This window comes from Nannobrachium achirus, assembly GCF_963921795.1.
Source record: "Nannobrachium achirus genome assembly, chromosome: 8".
Taxonomy (NCBI): Eukaryota; Metazoa; Chordata; class Actinopteri; order Myctophiformes; family Myctophidae; genus Nannobrachium; species Nannobrachium achirus.
In genome coordinates, this window is record NC_137817.1 from 49428211 (window position 1) to 49453651 (window position 25441).

Sequence of the window (25441 nt, forward strand, 5' to 3'; positions counted from 1 at the left end):
CGAGTGCCGCGCTGCAAGCTTGTAGATCTGCCATTTTTGAAAAATCGTGAAAATTAGAATTTTGACCCGATTCTATAAGTGTCTTTTGAATCTTTCTAAGATTTTTAGAAAAAACAATGTTTCTATGTCAGCAATCTGGCGAGCCATCGTCAAAGAAAAGGGCCTTTTCACTTAACTGGAGCTCAGTTAGTCTGTTCTTGAGAGACTACTATGTCAGTGGTTCTCAAACTTTTTCATGTCAAGGACCCCCAAAATTATATGTATTTGGCCACAGACCCGCATCTCAAAATATTTAGTTCCAGAGACCACCCAGAAGCAACATTTGAGTTACAAACGTTCGCTTTAAAAATACATATATTCAAATATTTGCACACATTTTCACGACTTTTTCAAAAATAACAGATCTACAAGCTTGCAGCGCGGCACTCGGTGCCACGCTGTGAGCTTGTATATCTGCTATTTTTCAATAGTTAAAGCATTCAATATTCCCAGTACTTGAGTAAATGTACTGTACTTTGCTTACTTTACACCACTAGTAGAGAGGGATCATCTGGTCATGTGTCAAGGTCAAGGGTCCCTGATGAAGTCACATAACCCCTAACAGCACTGGCTAGGATGGGAACAAGCTCATCAAAGCCATCCTAGCAGCAATCTGTTGGGTGAAGCTGTAAAAGCAATCAGTACATATTCCCATTTGTTTGTTTGTTTATTTTTTCGTTCCTTCCTCCCTTTTTATTATTGTATTATTAGTTCTTCTTTTACTAAATGTAATTATGTCTAGGATGTTGCTCAATATTTTCACAGCATTTCAATTAGGGATGGGTATTGGCAAGAACCTCACGATACGATACTTATCACGATACTTGGGTCACAATACAATTTGTATCAAGCTATATTGTGATGCGATACATATTGCGATATATTGCAATATTCAACTGAATTTACATATTATTTGTAGAGCTGGAAATCCAACTTGCCATGTACCACCTGGGTTGTCTAATAATATGTATGTACATCATATTATATTGACAATTTAATGGACAAATTGAGTCAAAAACATTTCATTTTCATTAAAACGTTCCATTCTCAATTATTGAACAGCAGCGGCATGTCAGGACTGGACTTTTACCATTGGTTTCTATTCACGGGAACAGATTTTTTCTTTCTTCAAAAGTATTGCAATACTACAGCCTGAAGTATCAATACAGTATTAGGAAATAAAATATCGCAATACAGCATATTGCCATATCGATTATATTGCCCATCAATGCTTTACTTGCATAAATTAGTGAGAAATAAAAGCTTCTTGATTCTTCCATCCTTCCTCAGAAGTATCTCTACCGGTGGCATATTTTAGTTTCCTCATCATTTGTTTTCTTGCGTTCTTTTTTGCTGCAGTTTCGAGCAGCTGTGCATCAACTTTGCCAACGAGAACCTGCAACAGTTCTTCGTGCGTCACGTGTTCAAGCTGGAGCAGGAGGAGTACAACCTGGAGCACATCAACTGGCAGCACATCGAGTTCACCGACAACCAGGACGCCCTGGACATGATCGCCATCAAACCCATGAACATCATCTCACTCATCGACGAGGAGAGCAAGTTTCCCAAGGTACGCACGCACAGATCTGCTAGATTCAGGCCCGCGGGAAGTCATTTACAGCGAGAGAACATGTTTTATTCAGTTTTGTTTGTGTTGTATCGGGTTTCCTCTGTTCATCTTTTAGCTAAATAACAATAACACAATCAAGAACTACACTTTCCCTTCCCCTCTCTTGTCCCCTCTCCACACGCTGTGGACAGCGTGGAGACAAATCAAAAAGCTAGATGGCGCGCACACACAGTGGCCATGCCACTGATGCCAGCCGGCAGGATATATAGACAGATGTCTGTCTAACCAACATTGAGACTGCACTAAAATATCCCCAAACCTGTTCATTCAACCTCCACTCTGTGTTGGCTGGTGACTGTGACACATTATATACTTCACCCCCGCAACGGCGTTGCGCACGAGAACAGCTGATATGCAAGCTCACAGCTCGTTGAGGATGCAACTGTTAAGAGCTTGGAGTTCGTCCTTGCTGCCGTTCTGCACGCGACAGAGCATAATGATGAGTGGTTTTGAGGACCAACTGCTTTGAACATAGCTTCAAAGCGGGGGCTGGGGCGGCCGGCACCTGGACCAGTGAGGGATACCCTACTTCCCGTGGGTTTGCCTGGATTACAAATACCTTGTTTTGACCCGGGCCACCGGCGTGGTGGTCCGGGCACCCTAGGCTGCAATGTCTGACAATGCGTTTCGCGGGTTCGAATCCCGTTCCCGACGATCTTTGCTGCGTGTCACTCCCCATCTTTCTCCCCATTTCCTTTCAGGCATAAAAGCCCAAAAATAATGAAAATTGATTCTCTCTCTCTCTCTCTCTCAGGGAACAGACACCACCATGTTGAACAAGTTGAACTCTCAGCATAAGCTCCACACCAACTACATCCCTCCTAAGAACAGCTACGAGACACAGTTCGGAATCCAGCACTTCGCTGGCGTGGTTTACTACGAAACTAAAGGTCAGTCAGTCTCACCGAGTGTGTGTGTGTGCGTGCGTCACCGGCGCCTATTCAATGGAGCCAGCTGGGGTAGCACTGCACCCCCCCCCCCCCCCCCCATTCAGAATACTACACCACCCCTCTAGATGTACCGTTGTTCCCTATTGAGCTTGGCACGTTTCCATGTGTCATGTGACATGTGTCTTCTTATTTTTTCACTCTCAAAAAACGCCTGCAATGTAGTGCATTTGAAACTACGTTGCAGTGCACATCATAGGGTGATTACTGCTTGCCTCCTGTGAATTGTTTTATTTTTATTTTTGTTTATTTTCGGTTTATTTTGTTGCTGAGTGAGGTCAGCAGACAAAGTGACGTGAGTGAGATGAAAAAAATTTGGTGAAATGTGCCAATCTCAACATGAAACAACGGTATGTGTGTGTGTGTATCAGTATGTACGTACGTCAGTCTTAAATCATGTAAAAAATCATGTTACGACTGTTAGTGTAACTGTGTGCGTGTCAGGCTTCCTGGAGAAGAACAGAGACACTCTGCATGGTGACATCATCCAGCTGGTCCACTCCTCTAAGAACAAGTTCATCAAACAGATCTTCCAGGCTGACGTCGCCATGGTAACACACACACACACACACACACACACACACACACACACACACACACACACACACACACGTGCGCGCGCGCATGAACGCATTACCTCAAAAAAGAAGTGCATGGCCTTGACGATGCAATCTCCCCTTTCATTGCCAACTGGGTAGAAACGATTAGAGAATACAAAAAAGAATAAACTGCGTTGCAGGACCAATTTAAAGTCTTTCAGGGCAGTCCTTCGTATCGGGACAGTGATGAGACGTCAGAGTGCCTTTTACATTATTGCATCTGCTGATGTTATCTGTAGTGCTGTCAGGATATGACATTTTACATGACGATTAATTGTCACTCAAATAATTGGCGATTAACGATTTAATTGTGTTTTTGTCGTTGATAATTACATTTCTGTTTGGCTTTTAGGCTTTGAAGTTGTACATGGTAGACATGAAACATAACCTAAATATACAAAGAAATTACTGACATATTTGACAACTTACTACTTAAACTAGACCAGGTCAACCTGGTTGTGCCAGACCCCCTGTCTGTCATCATCATTTATGACATCATGCCTTTTGTAGGCATGTCATCATCATGTCATCATCATATATACCCTTTATATAGAAAAGGGACAGACCGACATTTGCTTATGTAGGCCTACCCATTTCATGGGTCTGGCAAAAATAACTTTGATAGTGGAAATAGCCGATCTACAAGCTCACAACGCGTCGCGATGCGACGCGTTGTGAGCTTGTAGATCTGCTATTTCCACAATTTTTGACCTTTTTTTAAATATATGAACATTTTTCAACATGGAAACGATTATGACGATTATGAAAAATAATCACGATTATGTCAAAAAATCACGATTAGACGATTATGTAATAATTGTGACAGCCCTAGTTATCTGTCTTCTAAACCTTAATACTATTAAACAAAGAAAATAAATCATATGTACAGTAGGTAAACATTATAGGATGTTTTTGTAATATTGCACTTTTTTATTTTATTTCCTTTCCTTTTATTTCCATCTACAGATCTACAAAAATAAAATAGAAAATAATGAAAAACTGAAAATACATATATCTAACCTTTTCGAAATAATTTCATAAATGCCAACAAAATCAAGGAAACTCCATGCCCTTATTTAAAAATAGTGAAAATAGACGAACCACTGCTTTAGAACAAGTCAACATAAAGAGTTCTGCGGGCATTATCGCGGGAAGTAGGCGTGCTGGGGGCCCGCCTGTAGTCTTCTTTCCAGTTTGTCTCAATAAAGAGAAAATACAATTTACGCTTATCCTTTTATGCTTTAAGTGGCATCCATCCACACCATGAATGATAACTCCAGCGTTAATTATAACAATAATGAATCCATGACACTGATGAACGCTAACGTCATGTGGACATGTTGAACACGAGCGATGTTTTTGACAGGGTGTCGCGCCCTGCGGAGTGGGATGGATTTTGATTGGCTGTCAGCGTTTCTTTCATTGTTATCATTTATTTTGAGATTTTCAGAGAAACAAACAAAGTACTCTGTACATAGGCCTACTATACATTGTCTTAACATAATCATAGAAGGATGAGAGTCAGTAGACACATTTAGAATAATACAAAAAAAAACCTATAAAACCAAAAATAAAAGATAAGATATCCCAATGATATCGTTATCCACTGTCATTGTGATGTGGATGTGCCATCAATTTAAGTTACATTACTATATATATATTTTAAACCACATATTTATATATTTATATTTTTCAAACACATTTTTGGACACTGCTCCTACAAATTTTGCCCTAGGATCACGCAAATCGGTACACACTTAGTCTACAATCATGTCATCAACATGGATCTGTCCCATTTAGCGCCACCTTCAGGCCGATTTTTTAAAACACATTTTTGGATACTACTCCTACAGATTTTGCCCTAAAATCACGCAAATCGGTACACAGTATGTCTACACTCATCTCATCAACATGGAAATGTCCCATATAGCGCCACCATCAGGCAGATTTTTTCAAACACGTTTTTGGACACTGCTCCTACACATTTTGGCCTAAAATCACGCTGCGACCTGACGGTCGCTTATCTTCCGATTAGGGAGTCTTGCTGGTTTTATGGTTCTTGGTGTGGACGGCCCTTTATTGGGCACGACTTGTCTTTTACTGGTATGATTTCGACACTGTGAGATCCTGAGTGTTAATTTGACTCCGAGAATGAACACATGGAACCAAATAGATCTCCTTTTGAACGCGTTGTGTTACATTAACAGTGGGGACTTTACTGTGCGGCTTTTAGCTCTCCTTACAACTGTCTTTTCTGTGTGTGCTTGTGCATACGTGCACGTTTGTGTGTGTGTGTGTGTGTGTGTGTGTGTGTGTGTGTGTGTGTGTGTGTGTGTGTGTGTGTGTGTGTGTGTGTGTGTGTGAGTGTGTGTGTGTGTGTGTGTGTGTGTGTGTGTGTGTGTGTGTGTGTGTGTGTGTGTGTGTGTGTGTGTGTGTGTGTGTGTGTGTGTGTTCTGTTGCTTGTCAGTTTCTGTGTGGCTACTCTCCTGGTGGTAGTACAGTGGGCCTTCCTGCTTCTGCTCTTCCCAAGGTAAAAAATACATTAATGGAATAAAGAGAAAAATCATCATCATCATCGTTTCACCAGCCATCATCCTGTCTTTTGTTCATCTCCATCCTCGTCTTGAATAGAGGGGGGCTGTCACTGATTCTGAGTTACAGTGATGGCGTTATTAGGCTACTTGACACGTTTCAAACATCACATTTGAGACGGGTTTGTGCACCATTTGAACAGAGGTTTTCCGTAGGATTTTAAACTGCCAGTCATTAGCAATTACAGTCTGCAGGACTTTACGATAAAAAACAAACATCCATATCTATTTCCAATACATGTACGACAGGCAGTTGCATAAATACGGCGTTACAGCCATAGTATTATATTTTAACTGAAAACTATGTGGAAAATAAAGGAACGTAAAAGAATTGTACATCATCTTGCCATGCACACGTGGATTAAATGCATTAAAATTGCACACTTGGTGTGTGAGTGCATTCGTAATGTGAAAGGAGCCATATCGTCTCCTTTCAGTTGCGAGAGTACTTAATTTCATGGAAGTAAGCACCTGAATTAGTCAAGCGTGAGTTCCTGATTGGCACCTGTTGACCTACACAAAACTGTTTAATAAAATAGCCATTAAAATGTCAGAAATAAGCAATCTTTTTAACTTTGAAAGCTGAATTTACATAGTGTTAAGAAATCTCCAATGTATAGGCCATAGAAGCGGACAAAAAATGATAAAATATAAAGTGTATTATTGCATCGGTTTAAAATGTTTGGGTGCACCTAACTGATGTAGGCCTACTGGTGCAAATAATTGGAATAAGTTAGGCGCACCAGTGCAATGTAAAAAGTTAGTCTCAAGCTCCTAATATATAGTCCAAAGGTCTTCACGGATCACACTTCTCTTTTCGAGTCCAAAGTGAGGTGCTCTGGGCGTGTTGAAATAGAAATTGATTTGTTCTGTCTGTGGCCTGATGATTTTGAGCTCAGGCTTCAGGGCGTTAAATGCTTTGTTAACTCATTTGAAGTTGGTACCTTAATCTGAGAAGAGCTTTCCCCTGCGTGCAATACGACTTTGGAGTGACATCAAGATGGAATCGGTATTCATGTGTGTGAGGAGTTCTAGGTGGACCGCTCGGAGGTGATGATACCCCCATCTCTTAGTCGGCCCATTCTGATGGGCATAGAGTCAAATCAGTTCACTCCTGTAGAGCTCCTTTAGAGTAACCTGACTGCGCCAGATGATAGTAGCAGTGCGTCCGCTCTGCCTACTAGCATCTGGTACTGCTCCGGCACACTCGATGTAAGGGGCGGGCCATTTTTTGAATTGCTAAGCAGGTGATTGGATGGGGCCGTCTGTCTATCACAGTCTGGAGTGCCAACTCCAACCACTCATATTGGCTTGTCTGCATGACGTTACACCCAGAATCCGCCTCCTGGGTTTCCACGTGGTCTGCAATCAGACTCTATTGGCTCAGAGCCGCTCAGAGCCCGCCCGTAGCTGCCGCTGATTGGTCCGGCCCGGGGCTTTACGAGTGTTATCAACTCTCTACCCAGAGAACTCAGACGGTAAAGTAGGGCGCTACGCACTACTGCCACCATCTGGCGGAAGTCAGGCTACCTTTAGAGCCGAACAGGTTTAATGAGTCTCATACCTAAAGGGCACAAATCAGCCATTTGGGGAGCATCCGGTTGACCATCACCTCCTACACTCAGTGTGGTTGAGCATGTAGTATTGCCCCTTGTCATCTTAAGTGAGTACTATACTCCAGTGTCTCTCAACCACTGTGCCTGGGGACCTTTGGTGTGCCCCTGAGAAGGGTCAAGTGTGCCCCTTGAAACTGCTTGAAAGCCAGTATTTATCATTTTAAAAATGATTGAAACTATTGAAAACAGCCGATCTACAAGCACACAACGCCTCGTGGTGCGAAGCGTTGTGTGCTTGTAGATCTGCTGTTTTCACTACTGTTGTGCGACAGCCTTGTATGATGAAGCAGGGCTTTACTTTGTGAAGAAACGTACAAATTTGAAACTTGGAGATACAAGGCTTCTTCCCGACAGTGACGATATTTACACCCCCGTATTATGTTGGTGTGCCCATGGATTCCTGGGACATGAAAAGTGTGCCCATGCAGAAAAAAGGTTGAGAAACACTGCTATACTCACCCATATACTGTACATATTGACCCATGCACGCACACATGTACACACACATATTGTTCAGACGTAAATAGGGTGGTATTCCTGAGGCGCCAGCTTCTTGCGGCAGGTGGGACAGATGTGGTGAGATTGATGTAGATAGTCTCTGATGCACTGACTGCAGAACACGTGACCGCAGTGAGTGGAGACCACCAGCCTGCCCGTGCCTACGATCTCCGCGTAGGCGTCCATGCACACGGGACAGCTGATGGTTCCGGGCACCAGCCTGGCGGTTCTACCGTTTCGGCCGTCTGCTGTGGCTCTCCTGGCCCGGGGACCTTCATCGTCCCCTACCTCTCTACAGTCATCGTTGGTCAGGTCGACGTCAGCCGGGTCCGATCCCTCGCCCTGCGAGGCACCCGCGACCGGTCTGTTAGTCTCGTGCGCCGCCTCAAGATGCCTTCGATGACACCGCTTGCATTTGGGCGTACACGTCTCGGCGTGGTGCTCGCGGCCGCCAGGGCCGGCAGCCCTTTCAGGCTGAAGCGGCTCCGGATTGCTGGCGAGTGACGTCTGTTGAAGCGTGACCGTAGGTATCACCGCGCGGCTCCGGTGCTGTGACGCGTCGGCGCCCGGCCCTGAGGCCAGCATCATGTTGGTGATGCGCAGCATGTCCTGCTGCAGCTGCTTGGTCTGCAGCTGCATGTCCTGTTGCAGCTGCTTGGTCTGCAGCTGCATGTCGTGCTGCAGCTGCTTGGTCTTCTGCTGTATGCGTCGTATCTCGTCCCTCAGCTCCACCTTGATGCTCCGGAGATAATCCATGTGGCTTGGCAGGTAGCCGCCCGCGTCCTCGTCCGACGAGGTCGGCGGTGAGGTTGTTATCACGTGCTGGCGATAGCGGTGACGGAGTCTCTCGTCTCGTTCCAATCCAGTCAATCCATCTGGACTCTGCATCGTTTGCTGAATGATTGCCTGAATCCTAGCTTGAAGGGTCACAAATTGGGCTGTTATATTCTATGTGACATCATCTGGTGACGTCAGTCTGTCAGTTCGGGGACGTTTACGGTATACAGTGTCTAATGAAGACAGGGGTGTGGGATTGGCTGATACTTTTGTACACATACTGAAAGTATTGTTAAAGTCATATACTGTGTAACTTTTTTTTCTCCACCAAGTCAAGTTTATTTTTTGTTTATTTTAACTAACATTGGAACATAAGGGCAACATCAGGTCACAATCTGTCATCTTCCATTCATGTTCATATATTTCACTGGTGGATTTTGTCTGTATTGTTATTCAAATCTGTTAAAATGAGCTAACCATGTCATAGAGTTGACTAGCTGAAACATGCAATACCCCTGCATGAATACATTACTCCTGGCTGACCAATCTGGGGATAAACAATGCTTTTTAAAAATATTATACTGTTGCTTAGTGTGTACAGTATATGTATAGCGTATACACTTTAGTGTATACGCTAAAGTGTAGCAAAGGCATAAAGGTTAATAAACTGTTGACCTAGGGGGGGACACAAAGGTCTATAAATGTCCTACTATTCTTTTATTATTTGTCTATTTTTAACCAATCACGTTGGTGTTTCAGACAGCTGACTGAAAAACTGTGGCAGAACTTCATAACAACCGTGATACGTTCTGTCCACTTAAGTTTTTCAGAGCTTTTGTGCTACACATTGCACAATGTCATGTCTGTCAAACAGAGAGTTAAATATAGAGAAACTGAGAGAGAGAGAGAGAGAGAGAGAGAGAGAGAGAGAGTGAGAGAGGAAGAAAGAAAAGAGAGAGATGGGAAGAGTTTCCTGGAGGAAACAGTTAGGGACAAATGTTCAGGAAGAGAAAACCCTCATTGTTAACGACCCTGACGATTTTTATGTGTTTCTGCCTCTGTGTTTGCGTGCGTGTTCGCATGCACGCGTGTGTGTGTGTGCTTGCCTGTCAAAAGGGGGCTGAGACCAGGAAGCGCTCTCCCACTCTGAGCAGCCAGTTCAAGCGCTCTCTGGAGCTGCTGATGCGGACGCTGAGCGTGTGTCAGCCCTTCTTCGTGCGCTGCATCAAGCCCAACGAGTACAAGAAACCCATGGTGAGAAGAACTAACCTCCACAGCACTGTGTGTCCTGTCCTGTCCTGTCCTGTCCTCACCTCTCTCTGTCTCTCACCTCTCTCACCTTCTGTCTTGGTCTCTGTCTCTCTCTCGCTCTCCCTCGAATGCTCTATATCAGTGGTTCTCAAACTTAGACAATTGGTGAAGGTCTCCCCTTAACTTTGACAGTGCCATTTGTACACTGTCAAAGTTACAGACTAAATGAACCTAGAGAGACCCTGAAATCCGCTTTAAAAACCACTGCTCTATATCAGTGTTTCTCAAACTTTCAAATTTCAAGGTCTCCCCTTGACTCTGACAGTGTACAAATGGAAACAAATTAACCTGTCGGGGTTCATTTGTACACTGTCAGAGTTACAGACTTTTATGGGTGTCCCCCCCCCCCCCCAAAGGAACCCACAGCACAGAGTCTTTGAGAAACACTGCTCTGTATCTCCGTACTCCTTCCCTCCCTCTGCAATATACTCTTGCCTCTCACTCTTTCTCACTCCTTCTGTTTGTCCACTCACCCCTGCCCCTTCCCACTCTGTCCTCCTTCTCTCTATTACCTTCCTGTGTATCACGCCTTCCCCCCCCTCTCTCTCTCTTTCTATCTCTCTCTTTCTCTGTGTTTTTTGTGTGTATCTGTGCATTATTGTATACTGTAGTTATTGCCGTTCGTAGTATATTGTCTACTGTGCACTTTTTACTCTTATTATTCTGTGCTGCTGAGCTGACACCCTGAATTTCTCTCTCTCTCTTTCTCTCTCTCCCTCTCTCTCTCTGCTCCCCTACACTCTCTCCCTCCCTCTCCCTCTCGCTCTCTCCATCTGTCTCTCTCCCTCTCTCTCTCTCTCTCTCTCTCTCTCTCTCTCTCTCTCTCTCTCTCTTTCTCTCTCTCTCTCTCTCTCTCTCTCTAGCTGTTTGACAGGGAGCTGTGTGTGCGTCAGCTGAGGTACTCAGGTATGATGGAGACCATCCGTATCCGTCGGGCTGGCTACCCCATCCGCTACACCTTCGTGGAGTTTGTGGACCGCTACCGCGTCCTGATGCCGGGCGTCAAACCTGCCTACAAACAGGTATAAAGCTCTAACTGTTTCTGTTTGTGTTTGTGTTTGTGTTGTGAATGAATGGCAGCTCCTCCCGAGAGAGGGAACACAATGGAACCACGTTTGGTTCCATTTGTTCACTATTCACTTCAGAGTGAAGAGTGAACTGTTTTCTGTTATTGTGGGAAAGGCTTTATCTGAAAATAGCCGATGAAATGATGCTACTATTAAGTACATTGTTCCCAACTGTGTCAAATTGGGGACACAGTTTGTGTGTGTGCGTTGTGATGCACACACACAAACTCCATGAGAGTGAGAGGTAAAGGCTCCATGAGAGATAATTGGGGTTTTGCTGTTATAGTAAAAAGCGTTCACATTTTGACCATTAATAGCTTGAGAACATGTTTTATTTATTAAATGTGAATACAAGTGTGAATATTATATATATATAATATATATTATAATATATTTGATCTTGGCGTTCAGGCTCTGCTATATATTTACTCACTGCTCAGCACATTAGAAGATTTAATAGCAGGGACATATATATCTATAACAAACCCCCTCAGCCAGGGGAAACAGAACCAGGGGAAAGCAGAGCCTACTGGTGGTGTTGGGGTGGTGGTGGTGCTCATGGGAGAAAACAAAGCACATACAACATTCAGTGACAGCACTGACTGCCAGAGGAAGTGTGAGCTTAAGAAGACCGCCAATTTGGTCAGCTGCTTGACACGTCAGATACTTCACCCACATATGCTCATGCGGGTGTATCTGCCTGAACTAGCTAAAAACCTCTCCTCTGACCAATTTGAACCTCAATAACAATGGAGTTTATTTCAACTGTAGCACAGCAATCTTTAAACGACCACACACAACCTGACCTCATCCAACGACCTTTAAGAGTTAAAACAGAGAGAGAGAGAGAGAGAGAGAGAGAGAGAGAGAGAGAGAGAGAGAGAGAGAGAGAGAGAGAGAGAGAGCAAGTCACATATTATGTAAAACAGTGTATCAATGAGAGGCTACAAGTAAAGGTTAGAGCAGAGATCTTCTTTCTGGCTGAACAGGGTCCATTTTGTTAAGATTGTTGTAGCAGGACACTGGATGAAGCTGTGTGTGTCCCTGTGCTTTCATTAACACTGAACCTAATACCTCCCTGTTTATGTTGGAACCCCACATGTTGTTGTGTACCACTCCCTCGCCGATTTGTGTGTGTGCGTGCGTGCGTGCGTGCGTAAAGATTTGGCCATCATAGATATACAGTAGCTGTTATAGCTATCTCTTTTACTGCATTCTATTCAATTTCTATTGATGTCACGTATATTACATACTGTATTCATCATTCTTCTGTTATTGACAAATGTGTATGAATGTATTGCCCAGAAAAATAATCATTCAGGATTAATAAAGTATATATCTATCTACCGGTATCTACTGTACTGTATCTATCTATCTATTTTGTGTTTTTAATATTGCTCTATCTGTGTACTAACAGGAGGACCTGAGAGGCACGTGTCAGAGGATTGCAGAGGCGGTGCTGGGCAGAGATGATGACTGGCAGATGGGGAAGACCAAGATATTCCTCAAGGTACAGCTTTTCAAATGTAAACAGTGTTGGCCCAGAAGCAGGAAGAACTGGGTTTGGGACCAGGCAGTATACTTTATGTTGTGGTTGAAAACGGCTTGTACTGGTCAGCTCCCAGTGACCACCAGTAGAGGACTAGTGGTTGTACTGGTCAGCTCCCAGTGACCAACAGTAGAAGACTGTGGCTGTACTGGTCAGCTCCTAGATGAAAACAGTAGAAGTGTTAAAGATAAAGTGGTTGAAGTTATTTGGAGAGACATTGAATAAAGCAGCACAGCTCTGATGCAGCCTACTATGACTGATCATGTGTTGGTTTCCACTGCACACTCAACATGTCTGTTGCTGCTAATGTTTTGGTTTCCCGCACTCACATGTGTGCATGTGTGCGCGGGCGTGCGGGCGTGCGTGCGTGCGTGCGTGCGTGCGTGCGTGTGTGTGTGTGTGTGTTGGCTTCCCTCCCAGTCGGTGTGAGGGCAGATGTGATTGTAAGGTCAGGTGTCAAGGCCCTGGCATGTCCGTTGGTTGGTTGGCATGGTGACAGCCAGGCCCCTGGATGTGAAGTTGTAGTCTGTTGGTTGGGATCTCTCTGTTCTGTTCAGTGTGTGGAATCCTCACAGTAAGACAGACACTTCTTCTCCATTTAATTACAGACATCCTCCATCCAGCTCACTGTTTCTCTTTGAAACCTAACTGTGAAATGTGTGGTTTAGAGTTTAGGGTGACTTTGGAAACCATTCTTCATTTTTACTGCTTGCCATTACAGGGCTGCACGATTATAATTGCTAAAATAATCCTCTTGGTGATTTTGTTTAATAGTTTAATGACAATTATTATTATCTTGATTTTGAAGTTTTTTGGTTGGGGAATCTTTATTTTTATGTCTCTTCCAAAATCTCTTTGTTGCTCACGTCTTTTATATCGGTGCCATATCTTTGGTTAAGTGGTATGCAACGGCCTCTGTGATTTTCTCATGCCTCTGTGAGCCTGGATCAGCCTGATGCAGGGAGATGGGTTGTATATTTGGGATCAGTTAGGCTTTCAGTGTCTTAAAGGAGGACTTCACCACTTTTCAACCTATCTTCATATAATAGGTCCTCACTAATGTTCATTATAAAATATCACAATTTTTTTCTACTCAGTTTGGGTCTCATAGGAGAGCTGTGGGTGGGTCAAATCCTTCCACCGGTGACATCATCAATGGGAAATGCAAGCTAATAGAAACTGCTGGCTTTCTATTCCTGAAAAGTTGCAATGTTAAAGTGGAAGCCATTGTTCTCGTGATAATAAAAATCAAAATCTTTTTTTTTCAAAAATATTGTTTAAAAAAGATCTGTCAAACGATGATGTCACCGGTGGAAGGATTTGACAGCTCTCCTATGAGACCCAGACTGAGTAGAAAAAAAAAAATTGTGCTATTTTCTTATGGACATTAGTGAGGACCTATTATATGAAGACAGGTTGAAAAGTGGTGAAGTCCTCCTTTAAGACATGACATGAAGCCCCAAGGGGCGGGAATTGAACATACACGAGTGCTCTACCTCCTGAGCTACCGTTTCCCCACGCTGTGTATGTGTTTCAACACCTACAAAGAGTTTGCGTGAAGACAAGACTCTGAACCCCTAATTGCTCCCGTTGAGCAGGTTGGTGCCTTGCATGGTTTCCTAAAAGTGTGAAGGTCCCAGTTTAGTATGTGAAACGGCACATGCTGACTCTGTCCGTCTGGACGTGTACACTTTTTTACTGTCTATGGGTTTGCCGCTCTGACATCACTGTGATGACATCACTGTGATGACATCACTGTGATGTCAGTGAAACCACTCTAACAGAATGGGTTTGACGCTGATAGATTGGCTACATACATAGATTAGAACTTGGGCGATGGGAAAAACGTCGCTGGCCATCACAGCCTTAAACAAACTGCCTTGCTGACATGGTGTGTGTGTGTGTGTGTGTTTGGGAATACACATGTCCCTCTGGGACAATAAAGTCTGATCTACATTAAATCTAAAATGACAACCAGAATGAGGTCAGAACTCAGAAGCCACCGGTCACACAGCACGCAGTGAACTGTGTTTACATGATGGTACGTCTGTCAAAGCACAACACTCAGCACTCAGCTGGACAGGAAGTAGCACAGGAAATGGAATCAGCAGGGGTCGAAGCCATGGACTGGTGCTCACACAGCACACACTTCCCTGGCAGGAAGTGAACAGATAAGAGGGACGACACAGGATGGACACCACAGATCACAGGAGGACAGGAGGGAAAAGAGAGAGAAAAGGATAGATTTCTTAGGGGCTGTATATATATGTACTGTATGCTCTGTTTATGTGTAATTTTAGAAATGAATAAATAAATAGGCAAACAGCTGCAGCCAGGTGTGCTTTCAGAATGACTATAGGACAACAAGTCACAAAGAACCGATTCGAGTTCTTCCTCCCGCCTATGGGATGAACCAGAGGTGTGCTTTTCCACCGAGAACCGAGTTAGTTCCGAACCGTAAAAGTTGGTTCGGAGCGGGAACCACAAAATCCTTGGTTCCTCTGGTTCAATCTAGTCTGGTGGAAACGCAAGCCGGTTCGCGACCAGTTCACAAGAACGAACCAAGGTTCCAAGAAAGTTGAACAGCACTGCTTCTTTTGGTGGAAAAGGCCCCTCTGAGGAGCCAGAAATAATATTTTGACAAAAACGACCCCTGCTCTGGGGATCTCATGAGATCTGCGCTTAGTTGAGAGTTATTGAGATTTAATTGAGATTAAAAGAAGGAGATCTGGCCAAGAAGCACAGCTGGTAACAACATACAAACAGAAACTCACTCTTCAGTGTTGGGAGGAACAAGAATAATTGTTCAGTATATTTTGTTTTCATTCATTGCATTGTGTGTGTGTGTGTGTGTGTGTGTGTGTGTGTGTGTGTGTGTGTGTGTGTGTGTGTGTGTGTGTGTGTGTGTGTGTGCGTGCGTGCGTGCGTGTGCGCGTGCGCGTGCGTGTGTGTGTGTGTGTTGTGTGCAGGATCACCATGACATGCTGCTGGAGATAGAGAGAGACAAGGCCATAACTGACAAGGTCATTCTCATTCAGAAGGTTGTGCGAGGCTTCAAGGACAGGTGAGTCTGGAAAAAAACATGAAAAAATTCTTTGGGGATTTTATTTTTTACTTTATTGATATGTTATACAGTGTAGAGAATGAGACAGGCAAGAGGGAGAGTGACATGATGCAGCACAGGTCTGCTCTGGGCCCGGTGATCAAACCCAGGACTCGCTGTATTCAGTGTATGTGCCTTAACCCCACATGTTGATGTCTTTGAACCCGAGCTTGTAGATCTGCTACTTTAGCTATTTTTGTATTTGAATCGTGAAAAGTATCAGTTTTAGATATACGTACAGTATATGAGCTTTCCACCCGACAGAGATAATGTCTTCCTGCCTTCAGATCCAACTTCCTGAAGATGAGGAAGTCAGCCATGTTGATTCAGAAGACGTATAGAGGATATCACTGTAGGAAGAACTATGGAGCGGTGAGTTCCATTGTAGCCTCAAACAAAACGTGTCATGTTTCCTAAACATTTTACATTTTCACACACAAATATTATCTGTTGTCTTATCTGTTATATACCCTCTAGGGATGGGGATATCATTGTTTATCGTGATGAAAAACACTCACGATAATCATGTCGTGGAGTTTTAATTTACTGTGAAATCGTCCTCCATCGTGCACAGGGATCAATTCAGCTTTTATTTGCCGAGCTGCAAATCTGGTTCCACTTAAACCCTTTATTGGCATATGATACATGATATATGGTACTTGATGAAATAGATGATCTACAAGTTTGCGACGCGTTGTGAGCTTGTAGTTCTTCTATTCTTTGGCAAATGTTCCGCCCCAGGATAATGGATTTTGATTATCGCTACAATATCGTAAATCGCGATTTATTTTGTCACAATAATTGTGTTATGACATTTTCCTAATACCCTCTCTACCTCTCTACCTCTCTCTCATGTCCTGTGTTTAGATGCGAGCGGGCTTCTCCCGCCTCCAGGCCATCGTGCGCTCCAGGAAGCTGTACCAGACGTACCACGTGGCGCGGCAGCGGATCACGCGCTTCCAGGGGTGGTGCCGGGGCAGCCTGGTGCGCCGCGCCTTCAGGCACCGCCTCTGGGCCGTGGTCACCATTCAGGCCTACACCAGGGGCATGATCGCACGCAGGCTCTACCACCGGCTGAAGATGGAGGTACGGCAGAACACATTACACACGCACGCACGCACGCACGCACGCACGCACGCACACACACACACACACACACACACACACACACACACACACATACACACATTTAGGCCTGTCACAATTATTACATGATTGCCTAATCGCAATTATTTGAGATAATCACAATTATTTTTGCATAATCGTCCTAATCATTTCCATGTTGAAAATTGTTCTTATATTTTCAAACATTTTCAAAAATAGTGCAAATAGCAGATCTACAAGGAGATTGTAGATCTTATGTAGATTTTTTAAGTTATACAGTTAGTATTATTACTAGTTATATTATTAGTTATACAGTAGTAATTACTATAATATAGTAATATGTTTGTAATTTCTTTTTTAGGTCATTTATCATATCTTCCCTGTGCAACTTCAAAGCCTAAAAGCCAAACATACTGTAAATTTAATTTTTATACTGTACATAAGTTCCAGTGTTCAATGACAAAAACACAATTAAATGAAATTAATGTCAAATATCATAATTGTGACAGTCCTACACACGTCTGGATCTAGAACAGAAATGACCGGTGGGCCCCCGGCCCACAGGTCGAGAATCGCTGGTTTGATTTGCTTTGAGTGATTTCAATGAGTGTTTTGTATTTTGCTTTCTAATCTACAGTAAATCCCTCCTAACAGCTCTCCCCTTGTTTTTATTCCAAATCTAACTCGTCTCCACTCAGTACCATTGTTTTTAATCTAAATCTGTCTGCTCTCCACTCAGTACCGTCGCAGACTGGAGGCGGAGAAGATGCGTCTGGCAGAGGAATCCAAGCTCAGGAACCAGATGTCTGCCAAGAGGGCCAAGGCTGAGGCTGAACGCAGTCACCAGGTCACTGATGATGACATTTATTTATCCTGATCACTGAAACAACACCATTTATTGTCTGTGCTCATTATGGAATTTCTTATAGCAGTGGTTTTAGACTCTTTTCATATTAAGGCCCACGTACAATATTTTATTATCGTTGCATATATGGTTTTGTCCACAATTCCATGCTGTATTGACTTTGAAAATAACAATTATTCTACATTCTCTATTTGTGTAGACTTCTTGTAAATTAATCATGAAGATTTTTAACAATAATTTAACTCTAAACTTTCAAATGAAACCAAATGGAACCGGCACTCCCATTGAAAGGCTCTCAGGAGTTAAAGCTATACTGTGTAAGTTGCTATACTAGTGGTCAGTCGCGGTATTGCTTTTTTCGTCCGTTTTTCGCCCGTTTTTCGCCCGGAGTCACTGCGGACCACCGCCGCGGACCACCGGAGCGGCGCCGCAAACCACCGCAACCGATACGAATCCATGGAGTGGTAGAATGTAATTTTCTGAGCAGGATTTGGGGAATAAGAGGTTAAGAATCCTCACCATCGTAAACACTGGTTGCTGAGGGAAGCTACTTCCTGAAGAGTCGTTTATTGGCCGGTAGTGTATCATGTGTGTATGATCTGCGATGTGATTGGCCAACGTATACACAACGTATACAGATGATGCAGATTACGTCATTTTGCCGGGAAATCCCGCCCCTGTCACTGCTAAGAAGAAAACATATAAAGAGAAGGCTTCAGAAGCTGAAAATAACGGAGTGGGTGTTCTAAAACTTTAGCGATTTAACAGTTAGGACAATTTTAAGATTTGTTTTATAAAAAAAGTTACATGGTATAACTTTAAATATCTGTAAGGGTCCATTTGGTTACCAACTCTCCATCATTTAGCTGGGGATCACCTGGAACCCCCGACAATGACCACTGGTGGTCCCCGGACCACTGGTTGAGAATCTTTGTCTTATGCCCAATTTATCGTTGCTCTTATCTCCATGTGTGTTTTTAATTGACGTGACGGCAGCGCACAAAAAAATAGGCGACCAACAAGCATACAACAACAAGCGGATGCGACACGGTTGTGAGCTTGTAGGTCTGCTATTTTTACCGCTGTTGCACAATGATGAAGTATTGGGCTTTTACATTTCACTTCACTTTTCATTAGTTGTCAATTAACTGTCATGTATAAAAACTACGTTTGACAGGGTCAGACGACCAAGCATCGATCAACATTTCCTGTGTCATTACTGTCATTGATTGATTGTACATCCCGGTACGGACCGAACAGATAATGACAAGACAGACAAGTACATGATGTTTAATCTTTTTTTTCTCCTCCAATGTTCTCAGGAGCGTCTCAGTCAGCTGGCCAAGGAGGACGCGGAAAGGGAGAAGAAGGAGAAAGAGGAGTCCAGGGCGAAGAAGGAGATGCTGGAGCAGGTGGAGAAGGCTCGCCAGGAGCCCGTCAACGACTCCGACATGGTGGACAAGATGTTCGGCTTCCTGGGCACCACCAGCTCCTTCCCCGGCCAGGAGGGACAGGCCCCCGCTGGCTTTGAGGTGAGTCAAGTAGAGATGCAACGTTGGCGAACGAATCAAATCTTTTGAACGGCTCTTTGAAGTGAACGATCTGATCCGGTTCGCGGAGTAGGGAGCCATTCATTTGGGGGGGATTGGGGGTTTAACACAAAAGCTCCTCTTTGCTACTCCACTGAGCACTGCCTTAGTACAGTGAGTGAGTGAGAGAGAGAGAGAGGGAGAACAAGGGGAGGAGCGAGTTCATTGTTGCCTGCTTGTTTTTCTTAGGTGTTGCATGAATAACAAAGTCAAGGTAGCTTAATTTACACACACGTTTTATAAAAAGGGTAAATACTAAATTGTGATCTCGACTGTCAGCAGAGGAATGTGATGCCACCTTGTGGATTCATGTTTCAAAGAATGCTTCTTAAAAATATGTAAATATACGTCTTTTGAACGGCTCTTTTAAGTGAGCCAGATCCATGGCTCTGGCTCACTTCAAAGAGCCATAAATTGCATCTCTAGAGTCAAGCTTTGAGGTGAGGCCTGGGCTTCGTTTGTGCAGCCTGGAGCCAACCGGAGCCACCCTGGGCACGATATGTGTTGTGCATTGATTGCATAAACAGAACAGGCGGAAGTACTGTGATGATTGTGCTGTACAAACAATGAAACTACATATGGCAGGGGTCTTCAACGTTTTCAGGCCAAGGACCCCTTAGTTGAGAGAGCGATGAAGCAGGGACCCCCACAACCCTTTTATAGATTCCATGTACTGTAGTTTCGTCATTTGACCGCACAATCATCAATTTATTTTAGATTCATGTCAATTTGTGTTTTCAGATATTTCACTGCTTGAACCGTCAATACTTAAAGTGATCCCTGATTTGTAAGCCATGTAGGCCTTAACATGTTATAATAACCCTCTTTAACCGAAATATACCTTTTAAAACACTTGGAATATATTCCTTTGAGAGAAAAAAAGGTATATGTTCAACCCCTGGGGGGAGCCATTGCACTGTTCGTCGCATGCAGTGATGACGTAGGCAATGCATTTTGGCTGGTCGGGCCCATAGGTTTAATATGGAACGTCAAAACAACGTTCTCTTTACAATATTTAAAACATTGTCTTGAAGCTCAGATTAACTGTAGTTAGTAGTGTGGTGCTTTTCTGTTCTGTTCATATCAAGTAGGATGTTTTGCCGTGCCTGTAAGTGTTTAATTCAACATCTAAAACCTGTTTACACCGCCATTTTAAATGGGCCCGACCAGCCAAAATGCATTGCCTATGTCATCACTGCATGTGACGAACAGTGCAATGGCTCCCCCCAGGGGTTGAACATATACCTTTTTTTCTCTCAAAGGAATATATTCCAAGTGTTTTAAAAGGTATATTTCGGTTAAAGAGGGTTATTATAACATATTAAGGCCTACATGGCTTACAAATCAGGGATCACTTTAATAAACTTGACCTTTCACATTGTACTTAGTCTGCTCTTTTCCCCCTCTACACCAAACCCCTTTGCCTAAAATAGCCGATCTACAAGCTCACAACGTTGTGAGCTTGTAGATCTGCTATTTTTGGCTAAAGTTCTCAGAATATGTTTATCAGTTAATATAAAAAAGGTGAAAAAAGAGTTTCTATCACACAAAGATTTGGAGGACGCCCTGTAGTGACTCTGAGGACCCCCTAGGGGTTCCGGACCCCCTGTTGAAGACCCCTGACATATGGAATCTCAACTAAGGGGTCCTTGGCCTGAAAACCTTGAATATTAACCAAATTAACACTGCTCTAAACACACACACACCTCTCCAGGACCTGGAGAGGACGGCGGCCCAGAGGGAGATGCAGGAGGAGGACCTGGACGAGGCTCTGCCCCTGCCAGAGGACGACGACGAGGAGGACCTGTCGGAGTACAAGTTTGCCAAGTACGCCGCCACCTACTTCCAGGGCACCTCCACCCACAGCTACGTCAGGAGACCCCTGAAGCAGCCGCTGCTGTTCCACGACGACGAGGGAGACCAGCTGGTACAGTACTGTATACATGTCAAGAGTTAAAACATCATCTACTGCAGGGGTTTTCAAAGTGGGTGACGGGGCACCCTGGGGTGCCGCAACGGCAGTCCAGGGCACTTGAAGAAATATTTAGTATCATTTTAAAGTTGAAGTACAAACATATGTTCAGTCAGTTCTAACCAAAATGGCTATTATCTCAACTTTTTCCTCGCAACATAATCACTAAAATCTCGTCACTGTCGGGCAGAAACCTCGCTTAAAACTAGTGAAAACAGCCGATCTACAAGCACACAACGCCTCGCGATGCGAGGCGTTGTGTGCTAGTAGATCTGCTGTTTTCACTAGTTTAGTACATTTTATAGATGATAAATACAGAACGAATGGTTTTGGACATACAAGGTTTCCACCCGACAACGACGATATGCTATAAATATAAGGTGCTGGGAGTGAAAATTATAATGTAGGGGTGCCTCGGATTAAAAAAATATTTATGGGGTGCCCTGAGACAAAAAAGTTTGGGAACCCCTGACTTCTACTGTACTGCTGTTGCCAGTAGAGACAACGTTTTTGAGCGTTACTAACCGCTCCTACATCTGGCGTTGTGTGTATGTATGTACAGTATGTACGTATGAGCACGGATCTCCATGTATGGAGATAACTAACGTCACGGACAGAACGGCCCATACAAGGAGATAAGCATGTGTGTCATGTTTGATACCGCAAGTGCGATTTTCACTAACCTTTGAAAAATCATAGTATATTTTTGCATCGCCCCGATCCGCCCACAGGTGGTCTTAAAAGACGTGCGTGGCTCTCTTGCAATTGGGGGAAATAATAATGATTTGGGAGCGATAATCCATTGCAGAGCTATACACTGCGGTGTAGAGGCTGGTTCACGTGGGTCATGTTTGGCGTTCATGTGTTAACACTGCTCTTTCTCTCTCTCTCTCCATCCTCTGCCAGGCGGCCCTGGCGGTGTGGATCACCATCCTGCGGTTCATGGGAGACCTGCCGGAGCCCAAGTACCACACGGCCATCAGCGACGGCAGCGAGAAGATCCCCGTCATGACCAAGATCTACGAGACGCTGGGGAAGAAGACCTACAAGAGAGAGCTGCAGGCCCTGCAGGGAGAGGGGGAGGTGGGTAGAGTAGTGTGTCTGTGCGTGTGTGCATGTGTGTGTTAAATGTGTGTGTGTTGTTTTAATGATGTTCTCTCATCCTGTAGACTCCTCATTCTGACAGCCACAGCCACAAGAAGAACAGCGTTCGCCACAAACTGGTCTCTCTCACCCTGAAGAAGAAATCCAAGATCACAGAGGAGGTGAGAGAGATAGAGAGAGAGAGAGAGATCTGACATTTTATTTTGCTGTGTTCTCTAGAAAATCTAAACTCATAAGAAGCTACTTTTCATTGAGAAACACGTTGTGAGCTTGTCGAATCTGCTATTTTCAGCTAAAGCTTTCCCCTCAACAATAACAGAAAACAGAAAATACACTAGTATATAGCCCTGAGGGACTCCGGCTGGTCAAATATATAGGATTTAAGAGGTCAACCAGCTAACGTCCCTCTCCTGGGCATGTCCTAATAGGCGAATATTCAGCAAAAAGAAAAAAGAAAGAAAAAAGAAAAAAGCAGATTTGGTATGTAGACGGAACAAAGGAGTGGATCAAGTACAGATTCCTGGAGACCCCCCCCACCAGTTAACAAAGTATAGGGTTTAAGTGGTTAATGTGAAATATCTCTTGGAGTATTATGGAGTGCAAAAACCCTCTCTCCTTGTGTTGTACACAGAGCTCAACCATCTACCGTGAGCAGTTGCTTACGTCTGACGACGCGGACAAGGTCATCCATGCCTTCATCTCCTAACACACTGTTTCCCAAACAGTGGGTCGGGACCCACGTTTGGGTCGCGGACCCATTTTTATGGGTCGCGAGTAAACATCCCCTTTTTTCGTTTCCTAGTTGAACCACTGTCCTAAGAGACTTGACTATTGCAGTGCACTTTATTCAGGTATCAGCAAGATACCTTAATAAAGATGTTCAGTGACCTCAATAATCAAGCTACTTTTCAATGGGGAAACAGATCATGGCCAGAGTCCACTTTTAACCACCTGAACCCTAGCGTCCCTATTCTGGGCATGTCATAATAGGCTAATATTCGAAAAAGAGAGCAGATCTACAAGATCACAATGAGTTGCACTTGGTGCACTTCCCATGGCGTGTTGTGTACTTGTAGATCTGCAATTTTTGGGGCTAAACGATTCTGCTAGAGATTCTGCAAATGGTACCACAATCTTACTGTAAGAGAAGTGAGAATATCACATCAATCCTTGCTGCCCTCCACTGGTTACTTGTGAGCTTCAGAATATTATTTTAAGACTTTATAGCTTGTGTTTAAAGCCCGGAATGGATACGCTCCTCCCGCCTATTTGTGATCTTTGAACTGGCCGCTGTCTGAGATCCACCAGCAGGACGACACTAAAATGGTTCCAAAGTGTCAGCTTGTACCTAAAGGTAGCTCTCCATCATCAAACAGACTGCTACAGATTACTACAGACTGTATTATAAAGGTAGCTCTCTAGTAGCGGCAGATCTTCGGCAACAAACTGTACGCTTTCCAACGTGTACCGCCGCCGCCGCCGGTGTGGTGGAGAGCTACCGTAACGGGAACCGGGGCTTTTGCCGTGCCCCTTATTGGCTCCTTGGCTGTGGAACTCCCTGCAAGGGGATCTCAGGCAGGAAAACTCAGTGTTCTCTTTTGAAGATCTTCTTAAAACTCACATCTAATGAACAGCCTTTTCTTAATTGACAGCGTTGTTGCAACTTATATTGTTTAATCCAAGTCTTGTTCATTCATTTGTTTTTGTTTTTTGTTTTTTACAGTTGAGCACTTTGTAACTTGTCTTTGAAAGATGCTATACAGTTTAGATTATTAATGTTGTTATTATTAGTTGTTGGTTACCTTGGCGACAAGTCATGGTAACGGTGAGAATGTGATGCAATTTCCTGTCAGGTGACCAAGCGGCTTAACGATGGAGAGTACGGTCTCCATGGAAACAGCATGCTGGAGGACCGTCCCACGTCCAACCTGGAGAAACTGCACTTCATCATCGGCAACGGGATCCTGAGGCCTGGACTGAGGTGCACGCACACACATACACACACACTGCAGAACCCCCTTCTTAGTGCCACGCTGCGAGCTTGTAGATGTGCTATTTTTGAATAGCCAACGCAAAAATCTTTAAATGACAGAGATGTTTTCCCCCGACAGGGACGAGATCTACTGTCAGATCTGTAAGCAGTTGAACCAGAACCCGTCAAAGAGCTCCCACGCCCGCGGCTGGATCCTCATGTCTCTGTGTGTGGGCTGCTTCGCCCCATCAGACAAGTTCGTCAAGGTCACTACCATCACATTTGTTTCCCCCTGTTTCTTCACTGTTTCTTGCATCCGTTCTAATATTGTGTGTCTAACATTGTGGTTCTATTAGTTATTGTATATTTATATACTCATTTGTATACAGGTATTTGACCATCAGTTCACTTCTTTTTGAGCGAAACAGTGACATTGTGAATGTGTTGTTGTGTGCAGTATCTGAGGAACTACATCAACGGGGGTCCACCGGGCTACGCCCCCTACTGCGAGGAGAGACTCCGGCGGACGTTTGCTAACGGACCCAGAACACAGCCACCCTCATGGCTGGAGCTACAGGTACACACACACAGCTCCAACTTTGTCCGGGACGCAAAGAGTGGCCTACATCTGGCCTACATATTGGCACAAAGCGCTCAAAGTTTGTTGTACGCCCACTAAATGTCCGGGCTCTGAAGTGTGGCCTGCATCTGGCTTACATCTGGCCTATCCCTACATCTTGGCACCAAGCGCTCAAAGTTTGTTGTACGCCCAAGGTCACATGCTTAATGAAATGAACTCATAAATAGCACCACTCACTTTACGCTAGGTGTGTTTTTTTAACTTATGGACTGTTTGACTTGCCTCCATATTCGGGTGTGTTCTTCTGTTCTTCTCTGCAGGCCACCAAGTCTAAGAAGCCCATCATGTTACCAGTGACCTTCATGGACGGCACCACCAAGACACTGCTGACAGACTCAGCCACCACGGCCAAGGAGCTGTGCAACGCTCTGTCCGACAAGATCAACCTGCAGGACCGCTTTGGATTCTCCCTCTACATAGCTCTATTTGACAAGGTTATTCTCCCTCTACATACAGTAGCTCTATTTG

General features: G+C 44.1%; 1 protein-coding gene across 1 annotated transcript in view; it reads left to right on the forward strand.

The window, feature by feature from the left end:
• myo7aa (myosin VIIAa) overlaps nucleotides 1-25441 on the forward strand; it is a gene marked incomplete at its 5' end in the record, with an annotated part of 71409 nt that overhangs the window by 21631 nt on the left and 24337 nt on the right. Inside the window, 18 exons of the mRNA XM_080731372.1 lie at nucleotides 1399-1609; nucleotides 2424-2559; nucleotides 3061-3167; nucleotides 9814-9951; nucleotides 10872-11030; nucleotides 12493-12585; nucleotides 15594-15688; nucleotides 16015-16099; nucleotides 16595-16813; nucleotides 17571-17678; nucleotides 19019-19228; nucleotides 21000-21212; nucleotides 22164-22354; nucleotides 22444-22522; nucleotides 24215-24342; nucleotides 24473-24599; nucleotides 24791-24910; nucleotides 25234-25407. Coding sequence (XP_080587498.1) covers nucleotides 1399-1609; nucleotides 2424-2559; nucleotides 3061-3167; nucleotides 9814-9951; nucleotides 10872-11030; nucleotides 12493-12585; nucleotides 15594-15688; nucleotides 16015-16099; nucleotides 16595-16813; nucleotides 17571-17678; nucleotides 19019-19228; nucleotides 21000-21212; nucleotides 22164-22354; nucleotides 22444-22522; nucleotides 24215-24342; nucleotides 24473-24599; nucleotides 24791-24910; nucleotides 25234-25407 — 2593 coding nt within the window. The remainder of the gene's footprint in view (nucleotides 1-1398; nucleotides 1610-2423; nucleotides 2560-3060; nucleotides 3168-9813; nucleotides 9952-10871; nucleotides 11031-12492; nucleotides 12586-15593; nucleotides 15689-16014; nucleotides 16100-16594; nucleotides 16814-17570; nucleotides 17679-19018; nucleotides 19229-20999; nucleotides 21213-22163; nucleotides 22355-22443; nucleotides 22523-24214; nucleotides 24343-24472; nucleotides 24600-24790; nucleotides 24911-25233; nucleotides 25408-25441) is intronic.